This window comes from Hemicordylus capensis, chromosome 3 (assembly GCF_027244095.1).
Source record: "Hemicordylus capensis ecotype Gifberg chromosome 3, rHemCap1.1.pri, whole genome shotgun sequence".
NCBI classification, from domain to species: domain Eukaryota; kingdom Metazoa; phylum Chordata; class Lepidosauria; order Squamata; family Cordylidae; genus Hemicordylus; species Hemicordylus capensis.
Window position 1 is genome coordinate 194,221,837 of NC_069659.1, and position 15,205 is coordinate 194,237,041.

The following is a 15,205-nucleotide window of genomic DNA, read 5'->3' on the forward strand; positions in this document are numbered from 1 at the left end:
GTTTCTCTTGGTGACATTGCAGAGCATTCTTCCTCTCTTCCATGGAAAGGAGTGGCTCATGACATTGGATCTCAGAGACACATACTTCCACATTGGAATCCAGCACAATCACAGGCAGTCCCTCAAGTTCACTTTGGGGCACCAGATCTATCAGTACAACATCCTCCCATTCGGTCTGGCAACAGTGCCCCATATATTTACAAAGTGCATAGCCATGATCGTAGCACAACCACAGTTGCAGGGGTTGGCAATTCTTATTTACCTTAACAACTGGCTCCTGGCAGAAAGAATAAAAGGTCAGTTAGCTTCACAGGTCTTGACAGTCCTGAGCTTGCTTCAGTTGGTCAAAGTCCAAGCTCCAGCCAGTGAAATGTGGAGGCACAGCGGACATGTCTGCCTGAAGAATGCTTCTTGCGCATCAAGACCCTGATAACCATCTTCATGGCACAACCAAGAAAGAAAGCTCACGAGATACAGAAGCTGCTGGGCCTCATGGCGTCATGCAACTCCACTGTGCACTATGCCAAAATTTGACCCAGACGTCTTCAGCTCTGGTATCTGTCAATTTTCCAGCCGAATGTGCTCAAATGCTGCTGACAATTCCTTACCTGATCCTGGTGTCACTCCAATGGTGGACAATGGAAGTCAACCTTCTGTCAGGAGTCCCCTTCCACGTGCCTCAACTGTCTGCCTGGGTCACAACGGATGCTTTCCTGCAAGGCTGGGGAGCCCACTGCGGGGATCTTCAAGCACAGGGTCGGTGGTCTCCAAACCAGCACCAAATGCATATCAACCTTTGAGCACCTGGAACACTCCCAGCAGTTCTAAAGTCTTCCCAACAGTCTCTGACAGGCAAGGTGGTCCAAATCATCCTGGACAATACTACGGTGATCATTTATTTAAACTGCCAGGGAGGGACAGTCTCCTGCTCCTTTTGCATGCTAAGCCTGCAGATTTGGAACCGGGCCATAGCACAGCGGATAACCCTGACCGCAATCCACATCAAAGGTGTGGAGAACACCTTAGCGGATCATCTCAGCAGATTACAACTTTTTCTACAACACCACAAATGGGAAATCAATCGGCAATATCTTCAGCTGCTGTTCACTACTTGGGGGACCCCTGAAATTGACTTGTTTGCAATGTCCGTGAACAAGAAGTGCCGCCAGTATTGCTTGAGGGCCGGAATTGGCCTCGATTCCAGTGCGGGATGCCTTCCAATTCAACTGGGGTTGAAAGCTGCTATACATTTTTCCTCCTTACCCTCTGCTGAACAGAGTTCTGGCAAAAATTCTTCAGGAGTCTGCAGATTGTATATTTGCTCCATGGTGGCCCTGGCAGCCATGGTTTCAACAGACACTCAGTCTGTCGAAGGGTTGCCACATATATCTGCCTCAACACGAGGATCTCCTGCTCCGCCATCCCGATCTGAAAATCCTCAGCTTGACAGCCTGGAGGATAGGCTTTTGAATGACATCCTCCTCAACGACTGGAGGAAATCTACTGGCATCCACTACAAGAGCAAGTGGAAGCAATTTAGGGTGTATGCACAAAAGCAAGGCTTCCTGCCTCATTCTGCTACTTCTTGCCAAGTCCTGCTATACCTCATGAACTTGAAACGGCAGAAACTGGCCAACGTTTCCATCAAAGTTCATCTGGCTGCTATTTCTACTCATCATCCTGGATGGGACGGAATGTCAGTTTTCTCGTATCCAGACTCCAAAAGATTCCTAAAAGGTCTGAACAACCTATTTTGCCTATCTGATGGCCTACCGACCCATGGAACCTGTCCCTTGTTCTGTCTGTTCTAACAGAGGCCATGGCAATGGCCCTTCCTAAACTTGTGGCACTGAAGACGGCCTTTCTGTTAGCCATAACATCAGCTCCAGGTCAGCGAACTAAATGCCCTTCACATTGATGTCCCCTATACTAAATTTCATTAGGTCAAGTTAGTGCTTTGCCTGGACCCTGAGTTTAGGCCTAAAGTGGTTACAGACTGTCATGTCAACAGCAACATTGTCTTGCCTGCCCTCTTCAGGAATCCCACAACAGCGCTCGAGTGTTTGCTGCATTTCTTGGATGTAAGGCGTGCACTCCTCTTCTACTTGCAGTTGACCAAACTCTATTGGAAGACAAAACACCTTTTTGTCAGCTACAAGGGCAAGGTGAAAGGTTGCCGAATTTCTAAACAAAGACTATCCCATTGGATTGTATAATCCTATTTTCCTGGCATACAAGCACCAGAAAGTAGAGCCCCCGAAGACCATATGAGCTCACTCTACCAGGGCTTACGCTACTTCTGCTGCCCATATGGCTGGCATTAAGCTCAGAGAAATCTGCACAGCAGCAACGTGGTCCTCTGAGCATACCTTTGTGAAGCATTACACATTGGACCTTCGCTCTGCAGCTCAGGCCAACTTCAGAAAGGGGTGTGCTGAAAAGAGTCTTACTGCATCAGCCTCCAGACTACAGCTCGTTAGTCACCCACTCCTATGAGTGCAATGGATCACGATCCAGATAAACAAGTTGCTCACCTGTAACAATTGATCCAGGAATGATCCATTGCAGTCATAAGACCCTCACACTGGCCCCGCTGCGGTATACGAAGTGACAAACATATGTTTACAAGAATACTTCAGGCAACTTATCTTGTACTGTGGTCTGCTTCGATACAATGATTCCATCCAAATGTCAGCCCTTCAGGAGCTGAGGAGAGAAATGCTAGCCCGCCCAAACCTTCGAAATGCACGATGTGCCGCAGGTGGGCTAAGTGCTTCCAGGAGCTAGTCAATTCTGCCTGAATGGCCCCTCGCAAGTGCAGAACCCACTCTTGGTTAATAGTTACAGGTGAGCAACTGTTTTTCTGTAATATCTATACATTGTGCCAGTTAAGCAAGATTGTCTATCTCTTTCATTTTTAATAATTTAATCATGAGCAGTGGCAAGGAATGCAAAGCTCTGAAGCCTCATTCCCAGCCACTGGAAATCTTATTCAGCAACTCTTCTGATTTCTGAGACTTCAGCAGGTGTTGCCCCCACACTTTCAGGCATATCTTCATAACAGAAAAGGCTAGAAACCCATTAAATTTGTATGTTTAAAAGTTGAGATTACAAGGAAGTGGAGTTCTGTGACCACTGTCACATCCTGTGAATTTTCTGTGTTCCCGTGCAATCATGGCATACTCTCAGACCTGGTTAAAAGCTTAACCAGAGTCTCTCTTAATCAGGGTTTGCAAACAAGCTTCACACCTTGGTTTCAAATCCCAGAGGAACCCATATTACCCAGTGCTGATTTGCAACACTTAATTGTACTGAAGTGCGGGAGACATCTGCAGCTCGGAGGGAGGAACAACGCATTGACCTTGCATATCACTTCATGTCTTTAAATTAGTCTGTACAGTTTTCTTTAAAAACATACTAGATACATGTTTACTTTTATCTGAAACATACCAGTGTAGGAGCTTCCAGTAAATACCAGCTGCCCATTCTGAGATGCAAGAGCAGGTGCAGGGAGCAGACAAAATAGCAATGTGTTGCTGACTGCCTTGGATCACCCACACTTGCTGTGACCATGGTTGCAGAAGTAAAACCACATCTACACTGCTATATCCCTTTTCTTAGCCATAAGAGAGGTTTGTCATTTTTCTTGAAACTACAGAACAAGTTAAAGCCTGGGTTGATCATGCACCTATTTGCAAATTGAGGTTGCCAGCTGTAATCTAGAAGACTCCTCTCTAGAACTGTGGAAAGATTAAGGACGTGTTTTCTTTTTCCCTCCAGAGGGCAGTGTTCCAAGGATTGTCACAGGAAGCCTTATCTGCCTGCATACAGTCCTTACTAGTAGCTGCAGATTCCATTGCCAAAAACAAGGTCAGGTAATGTTACCTTGTACAGAAGGAATATAGTACAACCGTTGAAAAATATTTTAATGCAGATCTTTAAATTGTTTCTAGAAGTGCAGACTACTGTGTTTCTTAGACACAGTCGATATTTTTCAAGTACAGGTGCCTCTTTTTTTTCCTGCCTCTTTTCAAGTACAGGTACCCCTTTTTGCTTAAGGACTCTGTGTTACAAGTAGCTGCTAGGCTCATGGACCTTTTTCTGCTTCATTCAAGGGGGAAAGGAGCTTATGATGGGAGTTTGCCAAAAGGAATAGGCATTTTGGGAGTCTCTGGTGGACAGTGGGGTGTGCGTGTGCAGTTGAGATTAAGAGAGAAAATGGGGGCAGTTGGGCATTATTTATGTAAATACAGTTATATCCTCACCTTATATACACATTATAAAAAGGGGTACAAAAAGACTGAAGGGAAAAGCATATTCCAGTGTGGGATATCTTTGGTTGGTAAATCATTTGAAAAAGATTTAAAATAGCTTGTTGTGTAATTTGCATCTTGTGCTTCAAAACCAGAGTAATTTGATGGCAAAAACACTCTCCAAATGAGTGTAATATAAGGGAGTAAATTATTGTGAACAGTAGTATTTGCTCTGAATATTAATTGCTGTCTCTCTCTAAACAAGTTGATTAAGAAGGACACATATGGCTTGTTCTACTGATCAGTAGGAAATGGAAGATCTAGCTTAAGTTGGGGTACAGAGCAAATGAAATTGTTGTCAGTGGGCCATTTCTCCCCTTTTCTTCTTGTTTTGACATATAATTCTTTCTTTGTTATAATATAGACCCAGATCAATGGACAACTTTTCTTAATAAAACACCTTTTGATTCTTCGTGAACAAATTGCTCCTTTCCACACTGAATTCACCATTAAGGAAATTTCCCTGGACCTTAAGAGAACTAGAGGTACTGAATTGTGCTGACTGGTCAGAGTGGGCTTGCCCCGCCTACAGTGTGCCAGCCATGGGGTTGAGAGCCAAAATGCACATTGCATTGAGAGATCCATTATTGGATCTGTCACATCCTTTTGTTTTCTTGAAAAGCAGCCCCAAATTAATTAGAGCACCAGCACTGAGAATGAAGGGAGTTCAGCAGTTTTCCATTGCATCATATTCTTGAACATGGGGACAATTTTAATTGGAGAATGTTCTCACTCTGTTGCTCCCTCGCACCCACCCACCCAGTGCTGATGCAGTCTGGGAGGCTCCACGGCTGCTCCCAAGTAAAGAAAAAGCTATTGGGAGATCCAGTCGTGGCTCATCTATGCAATGTGTAGTTTGGCCCTCATTTATGTTCACCTGCAATCCCCTGCATACTTTCACACATGCTCTTGCATTGAACTAACGCTTCTGATTCAGCCTTTGCTTTATTTTGAGTGAACTAGTTAGAAAATTTCATGTGCATGCATATTTCGTTGCACTTGTGAGCTCTATCTGGACAAAGACCGTAATAAAGGATTTGTTTGCTTGCTTGCTTTTAATCACTGATAATTAAGTGCTAAGAACCACCTAAGTTCTGTATTTCTGTAAAGAAATACAGTGACTGGTAACTCTACTTTCTGTTCTGACAATATTTTTCCATTGGTCTCCCAGGATCAGGGTTGAGAGAGAGGAGACTATTGCACTTATTAAAGCTTTGTGGTACATCACTTCTTTAGAGTGGCACCATTTTATATCATAAAAAGCTCCTCTGAAAGCAGGGGAACTGGGTTAGGTACTCTTCTCTGTGGCTTTGGCATAGTTAATACAGGGACATCATGCCTGCTGTACATCAAAATAGGAAGCTGTCTTATACTAAGCCAGACCATTAGTTCTTCTAGCTCAGTTTTGTCCACACAGACTGGCAATGGCATCTCCAAGGTTGCAGGTAGGAGTCTCCCTCAGCACTGACTTGGAGATGCCAGGGAAGGAACCTTCTGCATAAAAGCATGTAGATGCTTTTCCCTGAGCAGACCCATCCTGTAAGGGGAATATCTTAGAGTTCACATGTAGTCTCCCATTCAAATGCAAACCAGCTGGACCCTGCTTAGCAAAGGGGACAATTCATGCTTGCTACCACAAGACCAGCTCTACTCTCCAGACATACATCATGGCTGTATGTTCAGCCTTTAGTTTTTCAGAAAATCTAAATAATTGCCAAACTTTGTTTTGTGTTATACTAAACTGTCTTCCTTTTGCAAACCTACAGAGAAACTTCTGGGGATTTTGTTTTTGCTCAATGATTAAAATTTAATACACACAAATCACTTGCCAAGAGCAGATTAGAAACTGCTCTTAAAGGGAAAAAAGCACTTCCCCAACTACCCTAGATTGCGTGTTTTGTAGAGTGTTTATTTGAATTTTGTTTTTGTGAATTTCTCGCAGATTAACTTGTTAAAGTGAAAAAAATTAAGCAGAGGTAACACTCTCAGATTGCTTTCTGAGTGCATGGAAAAAACTGAGGAGGAAGCAGAAAAGAAGGAAGGGTAAACAGAAAGCTTAGACTTGATTGCTTGTGTGCTAGTGAAAGGGAATTGGAAATGTCTGCTTCTGTTCATTCTTGCTTCTTACCTCCTATGCTGGTATTCACACTGAACTAAATTCTTCTTATTAACAGAAACATTGAGGCTATAATCTTGCTTGTTACCTACTATGCTACTACTTTTAATTTGAACAAACTTGCTCTTACTACCCATTGCAGCTGAACATGGATGAGACCTCTAACCACATGAAGTAGTTTCTAGTTGGCAGGAGGTTAAAGGGTAAATATGTCCTGCTGGTGTCTTCTTCTAGCTGATATAAAACTTTGTTCTGAACTTCTTTAGATGAATAAATTTTTATATCAGCTAGTTGTTTGATGGGTGGTAAGTAACTGAAATGCAAGTTTGAAATTCCATTAGTGTGCTGTCAAGTCATGATCGCTCACAGAGAACAAATTGCAGCACAACTTCCATTCCAGTGCTGGAGAAAGTGTACTCCTTTTGGCAACCAACCATATATGGAATTGGGTTGTATCCAAAGGAAGTAATGACTAAGTCCCATTGAAATTCACTAACGTCTCCCATTGATTTCAGTGGTGCTTAGTCATGAATATCTGCCCTGTTTACGATGGGAAAAACACTGATGATAGTCATGATTATTTACTCAGGATGTCTTACATTCCATTTTTTTAAAAAGCTCTCCAGAACTTATGGATCTGGATTGTGATCCATTGTAACCATAAGGAATGGGTTCTGCGCCTGCGCAGGGACCTCGCGGGCTGATTGATTAGCTCTTCTTGACACCCCACCCGCGTGCATGTGCTGTGCTGAGTCCGTTAGAATTGGCGGTTGGGTGTGCATCCTTTCCAGTTTCTCTTTGACCGCCTAAGCGATCACACCTCATAGCTGTTGCTCCTCGATTCAGAAATTATTTGAACTTTGGCTTGAACTCGGATTGGACTTGTTTACGACTTTACTCTAAACGGACTAACTAGTTGACAGATCGTTTGCCTTATCGGTTTGACCTTGGAACGGAATTTGAACAGCGTTTGCTTATTCTAAATGGACAGCCTTGTTGAAAGATCGTTTTGCCTTTGTGTTTTGACTCGGAACGGATTGCGGACTGTGCTTGCTCTACAGACTACTTGATTTGGTGAGAGATATTGGACAATGGAGGCGAAGAAAACCTTTAAAAGGTGTATAAAATGCTGGGCCAAACTGCCGTCTACAGATTACCATGACGCTTGTTTGCTGTGCCTAGGAGAGGAGCACGATACTACAACTTGTAACATTTGTTGCTCATTCTCGAAACAAACTAGGCAGAATAGGGCTTTACGCCTCCGAGCGGCTTGGTATGATGAGGCCCGACGCCTCGGCCGAGTGCTTCGCCAGACTCCCCTTCAATGTCGGGCGCTCAAATGATATCGAGCGCGCGGTCGACATTGGGCTCCTCAGGGCCGGGTAACGGCGGAACTGCATGACAGCAGTCTAAAACCGTGTTATCTAGTGCTGCAAAGACGACTGAAGAGATTTTCAAGAAACCCAAGGAAGTTTCAAAGAAATGAAAACACAAGGATCAAGATCACCGTTTGAGGGGAGAAGCTAAGGGCTTGGATACGCAAAAGTTACAGGCGCATCGTACGCCTTCGCCAGTGTCTGCGCAGGCTTTCGATGGCGACTCAGATGAGTCTGCCTCGACCTCGACATTAGCTACGGCATCAACGGCAGGGATTCCGGCGTCGACATCGACAGCACAGACACCAGGGTTGGCAACGACATCAACGTTGGAGATTCACCTCCCTCTTTCCACATCGATGTCGACATCGGTCTCGACCTCAATGTTGGCGACGACGCAGCTGCTGTTCCAGATCCCACCATCAACGTTGACAGTGCCTGAGCAGATTTTCGGTGGACCCTCAATGCCTACTTCAACATCGAATGTAGCTATGGGAAGAAGGATTTCTCAGCTGCTGTCTCCAGCACATACCCCTTTTCAGTCCCCTTCAACACCAAGAACACCAGGTTTAACTGCGCAGGATGGAGGACTCCATGAGCTACTTGACTCGGCTTCGAGCACTCCTTCAGGGTCTACCTTCCAGGGGTTCCTGAGCGCGGGACTGGATGAGGATCGTGATGAAGGGGAACCGATGAGGTTGCCTAGTACCCCATCTTACTCACCTGTGCGTGTCCAGGAAACAGGATTAGGCGCTCCTGCCCCGACATTATTGCAGGGGCAACCCTCAGTCCAGCCTACCCACAGCTGCAGTTTTCGCCACACTTTGCCAGCAGACTATGCGTATTACCTGCGCTGGAAGACCTTGCAGGGGCGCTCTGCTACACAACCAGTGTCACTATCTCAAGCCCCCGTTCCTCAACTGCTGCCAGGACCATCCGTTCAGACACAACCTGAACCAGTGATTCAGCCACATCCTGAACCAGTCATTCAGACTCAACTACCAGTTATTCCACCACAGCCACCAGCGGCACAACCGCCACAGATTCAAGCACCGGTTTGGCATGCCTCAGTTAAACCTTGTGGAAAGAGAAAGTGGAAGTCGACCCCCCGCCGTCAGAGACGCCTTTCTCCCCAGGTGATGCTAGCATAGAAGATGACTCTGGAGCGAGCTCGGAATCCGACGACGTCAGTCAACGGTCTCGGATGTTCCACCTAGGCTCTCTACTTCGCCAACGGAGGAGTTAAAAGCTTATCATGCCCTGATAAGGGATATAGTGTAGGGATGTGCAAAAAATTTCGGGCACAGAACGATCTGTGCCCGAAATGAACAATTTCGGGTGATTCGGGGCCGAACCGAATCACCCCCGATGCCCCCCGAATTTTTTCGGGCACGAGCCAAATCACCCGAATTTCGGGCACAAAAAATTCGGGTGATTCGGTTCATGGTTGATTTTTGGCGATTTTTTAAAGTTTTAGTGACTTTGGGGCAGTTCGGGGGCATAGCATGGGATTTGGGCAAAAGGAGTGGGGTGGGGTGGTAGTGCCTAATGGGTGCAGGCTACCACCCCAATTTCAGGGGGATTGGGCAAAGGGCTGATTTTTGGTAAATTTCTGAAAATTTCATGTCTTTGGGGCAGATTGGGGAATATTGGGGCAGAAAGTGGGGGCTGGGGCAGAATAGTGGGGTGGGGTGGTAGTGCCTCATGGGTGCAGGCTACCACCCCAATTTCAGGGGGTTTGGACAAAGGGGTGATTTTTTGAGAATTTTTGAAGTTTTGGTGACTTTGGGGCAGTTTGGGGGCAGAAAGTGGATCTGCCCCAAAATAGTGGGGTGGGCTGGTAGTGCCGCATGGGTGGAGGCTACCACACCAATTTCAGGGGGATTGGGCAGAGGGCTGATTTTTTGAGAATTTTTGAAGTTTGGGTGTCTTTGGGGCAGATTGGGGGCAGAAAGTGGATCTGCCCCAAAGGAGTGGGGTGGGCTGGTAGATAGTGCCTGATGGCTGGAGGCTACCACCCATCCCCAATTTAAGAGTGATTGGGCAGAGGGGTGAATTATGGTGAATTTATTTGTATGAGGTTTGTCTTCATAAGGTGAAGTGTGCTAAATTGATTACTTCCTCATATTATTCATAGTAAAGGAAAGTGTGAAAAAGTGAAAGTGGGGTCATGAGAGTTGTTTAATTGAAAAAAATCTCATTTGCTATGATAGAATGAGAATTCACACCTCAGAAGTTTTTTCTGAGGTGTGAATTCTCATTCTATCATAGCAAATGAGATTTTTTTCAATTAAACAACTCTCATGACCCCACTTTCACTGTTTCACACTTTCCTTTACTATGAATATGAGGAAGTAATCAATTTAGCACACTTCACCTTATGAAGACAAACCTCATACAAATAAATTCACCATAATTCACCCCTCTGCCCAATCACTCTTAAATTGGGGATGGGTGGTAGCCTCCAGCCATCAGGCACTATCTACCAGCCCACCCCACTATTTTGGGGCAGATCCACTTTCTGCCCCCAAACTGCCCCAAAGTCACCAAAACTTCAAAAATTCTCAAAAAATCACCCCTTTGTCCAAACCCCCTGAAATTGGGGTGGTAGCCTGCACCCATGAGGCACTACCACCCCACCCCACTATTCTGCCCCAGCCCCCACTTTCTGCCCCAATATGCCCCAATCTGCCCCAAAGACATGAAATTTTCAGAAATTTACCAAAAATCAGCCCTTTGCCCAATCCGCCTGAAATTGGGGTGGTAGCCTGCACCCATTAGGCACTACCACCCCACCCCACTCCTTTTGCCCAAATCCCATGCTATGCCCCCGAACTGCCCCAAAGTCACTAAAACTTTAAAAATTCACAAAAAATCAGGACTTTGCCCAATCCCCCTGAAATTGGGGTGGTAGACTCTACCCATTGGGCACTACCACCCCACCCCAAAATTTTGCCCCTGGGCCCCTTTTTACCCCCCCGAATCGATTCGGATTCGGATTAAATCCGAATCCGAACCGAATCAAGGGTGATTCGGGTGACCCAGATTCGGGCACAAAACAGAACGGGGGTGATTCGGCTCGGGTCCAAGCCGAATCACCCGAAAATCCGAATTGCACACCCCTAATATAGTGGAGGTGCTTGGAATGGAGCTAAAGTCTCCTCATACAGATGTTGCAGACCCAGTGTACAATATGATGGGGAAGTCTAGATCTTCTCACCCGGTTGCACTTACCATGATTCCAGCGATCAGCAAAGCGGCTAAGACAGCATGGGAGGTTATGAATGTCACGACTCCGACTTCTAAACGTTTAGAAAATCTATACAGAATCAGTGAGGAGGAAAATACTTACCTGCTGCGCCATCCAGTGCCCAACTCGTTGGTCGTGAACTGCGCCTCTACGTCCAAGAGTGGTCACCGCCATACAACAACTGCGGATAAGGAAGGGCGGAAGATAGATGTTATGGGACGAAAGGTTTATAGTACAGCTAGCCTGGCTATTCGAATTGCCAACTATGTGGCCTGCATGGCTCGTTATAACCACCTTTTGTGGGATGCCCTGTTGCAGGACTCCACTTCTATGACACCAGAAGAGTTCCAGTGGAAATTTAATGATACCTATGAGAGGACCACTGCGGTGACAAGGCAACAATTGAGTGCTTTCAAACATCTCACAGAAACGGAGTCTCGTAGAATGGTTACAGCAGTAGGTATGCGCAGGCATGCATGGCTCCGTTCTGCTACTCTCCAACCTGACATGAAGGACAGGGTAGAATCTATGTCATTTGATGGAAAGGGGTTGTTCCATGAGGATACAGATGTGTCTATGGAGACTTTAAAGAAGTCAAAATTTACAGCCCATACTTTTATGGCACCCTCAGGTGGGGCCAGTACTACATCTAGAAATCAAAATTATTCTCGGCAGAGACCCAGTAGATTTCAGGACAGGAAGGATTATAAGAGACAATACCGGCCCTATCAGTGCAATAGGGGGTATAACCAGAAAGCAAAAGGGAAAACAGTATGACAACATGACAAGGACACTTCTAAGCAAAGCTTTTGATGGGACTGTTCATTCACTGCACAACCTTGTGAAACTTTGCAACCAAACCATTGGTCCAATTCCACCACCACTGGCCAACCTATCCAGGACCCACACCATCGGCCCTGTGGTTGCCAGAAATACCATCAGACTGGCAAGCCATGCCCAAGCATGGCACAATATGACATCAGATCAGTGGGTCTTGCATATAGTGCAGACCGGATATGCGTTGGAATTCGAGACCAAATCTCCATTTTCAGGGCTGACATACACGCCAGCCACAGAGATACTTCAGGAGGAGGTCAAGGTGTTGCTGGAGAAGCAAGCAATTACACCTGTGCAGTGAGAGAACAGACTGATGGGGTTTTATTCCCGTTACTTCCAGATCCCGAAAAGAGATGGCGGGATCTGAGCTATAATGGACTTGAGGGGTCTCAACTGTTACATTCTGACCAAGAAATTCAGAATGATCACCCTGCAGTCTATCCTTCCCCTTTTGGTGCGTGGAACATGGGCAGTAACACTGGATTTGAAGGCTGCCTACTTTCATGCCGGCATCCAGGAGAACCACCGCAAATACCTCAGGTTTACGGTGGGAAGTCAGATATATCAGTACATGGTGCTCCCGTTTGGACTGTCAACAGCACCTATAGTATTTACGAAGGTGATGGCAGTTGTAGTAGCCTACCTGAGGACACAGGAGATGATGGTCTATCTGTATTTAGACGATTGGCTCTTGGTCAATCACAGCAGGGAACTCTTGAAGTAACAAATACAACAAGTGGTGCACCTGTTGGAAGACCTCAGGATCAACATCAACTGGAAGAAATCGAATCTCGACCCGATGACTTGGGTGAGCTTCATCGGAGCAGTACTGGATTTGGAGAAAGAGAGAGCATTCTTGCCATTGGAGCACATTGGCCAGATACAATTACTCATCCAGCAATTTATGGAAACCCCACAGCAACCGGCTGTACGGGTTCAAAAGCTTCTGGGGCTAATGGCTTCATGTACCACAACTGTGCAGTATACATGATTACACATGCGCACACTGCAGCTGTGGTATCTCTGCAACTTCCTCCCCAATGTAGACAATCAAAACATGCGCTTGACAATGCCACCTATGGTTCTGAAAAGTTTGCGCTGGTGGATGGAGGAGCGCAATCTAATTCAGGGTGTGGGATTCGCAGCACGGGTTCCGTGTCAGGTGACAACAGATGCATCCACGACAGGATGGGGGGCGCATTGCTCAGGCCACTGCATCCAGGGGACTTGGACGCATCCGCAAACTCAACAGCACATCAGCTACTTAGAGTTAATGGCGGTATTCCTGGCACTCAAGTTGTTTGAGCCGCTTGTCACAGGGGAGACGGTGCAGCTGAAACTGGACAATACGACGGCGATTGCCTATATCAATCACTGGGGGGGCGGGGACAGTATCCTTGACATTGTGTCTGCTTGCCCAAAAGATTTGGGATTGGTGCATTCAGCACTCAGTCTACCCGGTGGCAATCCACATAAGGGGGGTGGACAAGTGCTTGGCCGACAGCCTCAGCAGGATCACCGACTATGGCCAAAGGCATGAGTGGAAGATAAAAGCTGTATATCTCAGAGACGTGTTCAAGGATTGGGGGGTCCCCTCGATAGACTTGTTTGCAACTCTTGCCAGCAAAAAGTGTGTCAACTACTGCTCTCGTGCGGGCATAGGCCGGGGCTCCCTAGGAGATGCATTTCAACACACCTGGAATGTAGGTCTACTGTATCTCTTCCCACCGCTGCCTCTATTAGGACGGACAGTGGAGCAGGTGATGAGGGACAAGGCGAATTTCATTCTTCTGACCCCCTGGTGGCCACGCCAGCCGTGGTTTGCCCCACTTCTGCAGTTGTCGGGGGGGGCAATTTCCGCAGATTCCCACACAGAGCGGACCTGTTGCAAAGAGAGCAAGGAAGAGTATTGCATCCCGAGGTCTAGGCTTTTAAGATGACTGCCTGGAGAATCAAGTTCTGAAAGATATCCTACTAAATAGCAGGCGTGAAACTACAAGGCGCAATTACGCATCCAAATTGAAGTGCTATCGGACATATATGAGGGAGAAGGGGATCAAACCCTTCCACGCTACACCACGGTGTTGATGTAGCTAACCTCGCTAAAGCTTAAGGGCCTGGCCAATGTCTCTATTAAGCTGCATTTGGCTGTTATTTCATCAAAGCATAAGGGCTGGGATGGTTCGTCTGTGTTTTCCCACCCAGAGTGTAAGCATTTCCTAAAAGGCCTCAACAACTTGTATCCACCTGTACGTCGCCCAATGGGGCAGTGGAGCTTGTCTTTGGTGTTGTCAGCTCTTACGGAGCCTCCATTTGAGCCTTGGCAACAATACCCATTAAGCTTTTGTCACTAAAAACAGCTTTCCTGGTAGCAGTCACATCGGCAAAACATGTAAGCAAATTGACAGCTCTACGTATGGATAAGCCTTACACGCAGTTCTATCCTCACAAGGTTGTTATGCGGCTTGATCCACGCTTCCGTACAAAGGTGGTGACTGAATTTCATTTGAATCAGGAGATAGTCCTGCCTACCTTCTTCCAGAATGCAGAGACAGATTTGGAAAGGGCACTCCACACACTAGATGTGCAAAGGGTTCTTCTGTATTATTTGGATCGGACCCATGATTTCCGGAAAAGTAGAAAGCTTTTCATCTCATATAATGGACGTTGTAAGGGCCGTCCGATATCTCGCCAGCGCCTAGCACATTGGCTAGTGGAACTAATCTTTCAAGCCTATAAATGTCAAAAGGTGACACTGCCCAAGACGGTGCAGGCCCACTCTACTAGAACTTATGCGGCGTCAGCAGCCCATCTATTGGGCATCAAGATGTCAGATATCTGCATGGCGGCCACGTGGTCTTCTCAGCTGCCATTTGTCAAACATTACGCTATAGATTTGAGGATGGCACGAGAGGCAAATTTTGGGAGAACTGTTCTGAAGAGGGTATTAGCATAGGCTATGGGTCATCTGCACCCACCTCCATAATGGGGAAGCTTGCTAATCACCCATTCCTTATGGTTACAATGGATCACAATCCAGATAAACAGGTTGCTTACCTGTAACTTATGATTTGGATGTGATCCATTGTAGCCATAAGTCCCTCCCAAGCCATCCCCGCTGCAGAATTAGTTGGTGGAAAAAGACTAATTATCTTGTGGATCGTCCCTAGGGGCGGTCTGCGAGAAACTGGAAAGGAAGCGCCCCAACCGCCAATTCTAATGGACTCTGAACAGCACGTGCAGGTGGGTGGGGTGTCGAGAGGAGCTAATCAATCAGCCCGTGAGGTCCCTGCGCAGGTGCAGAACCCATTCC

The 15,205-nt window shown here is 46.4% G+C and overlaps 1 protein-coding gene across 2 annotated transcripts in view; it reads left to right on the forward strand.

The window, feature by feature from the left end:
* Positions 1-15,205, forward strand: part of COG3 (component of oligomeric golgi complex 3) — a 115,020-nt gene that overhangs the window by 79,622 nt on the left and 20,193 nt on the right. For both annotated transcript variants that reach the window (XM_053305637.1, XM_053305636.1), the window contains exons 16-17: positions 3,781-3,870; positions 4,678-4,798. In XM_053305637.1, coding sequence (XP_053161612.1) covers positions 3,781-3,870; positions 4,678-4,798 — 211 coding nt within the window. The remainder of the gene's footprint in view (positions 1-3,780; positions 3,871-4,677; positions 4,799-15,205) is intronic.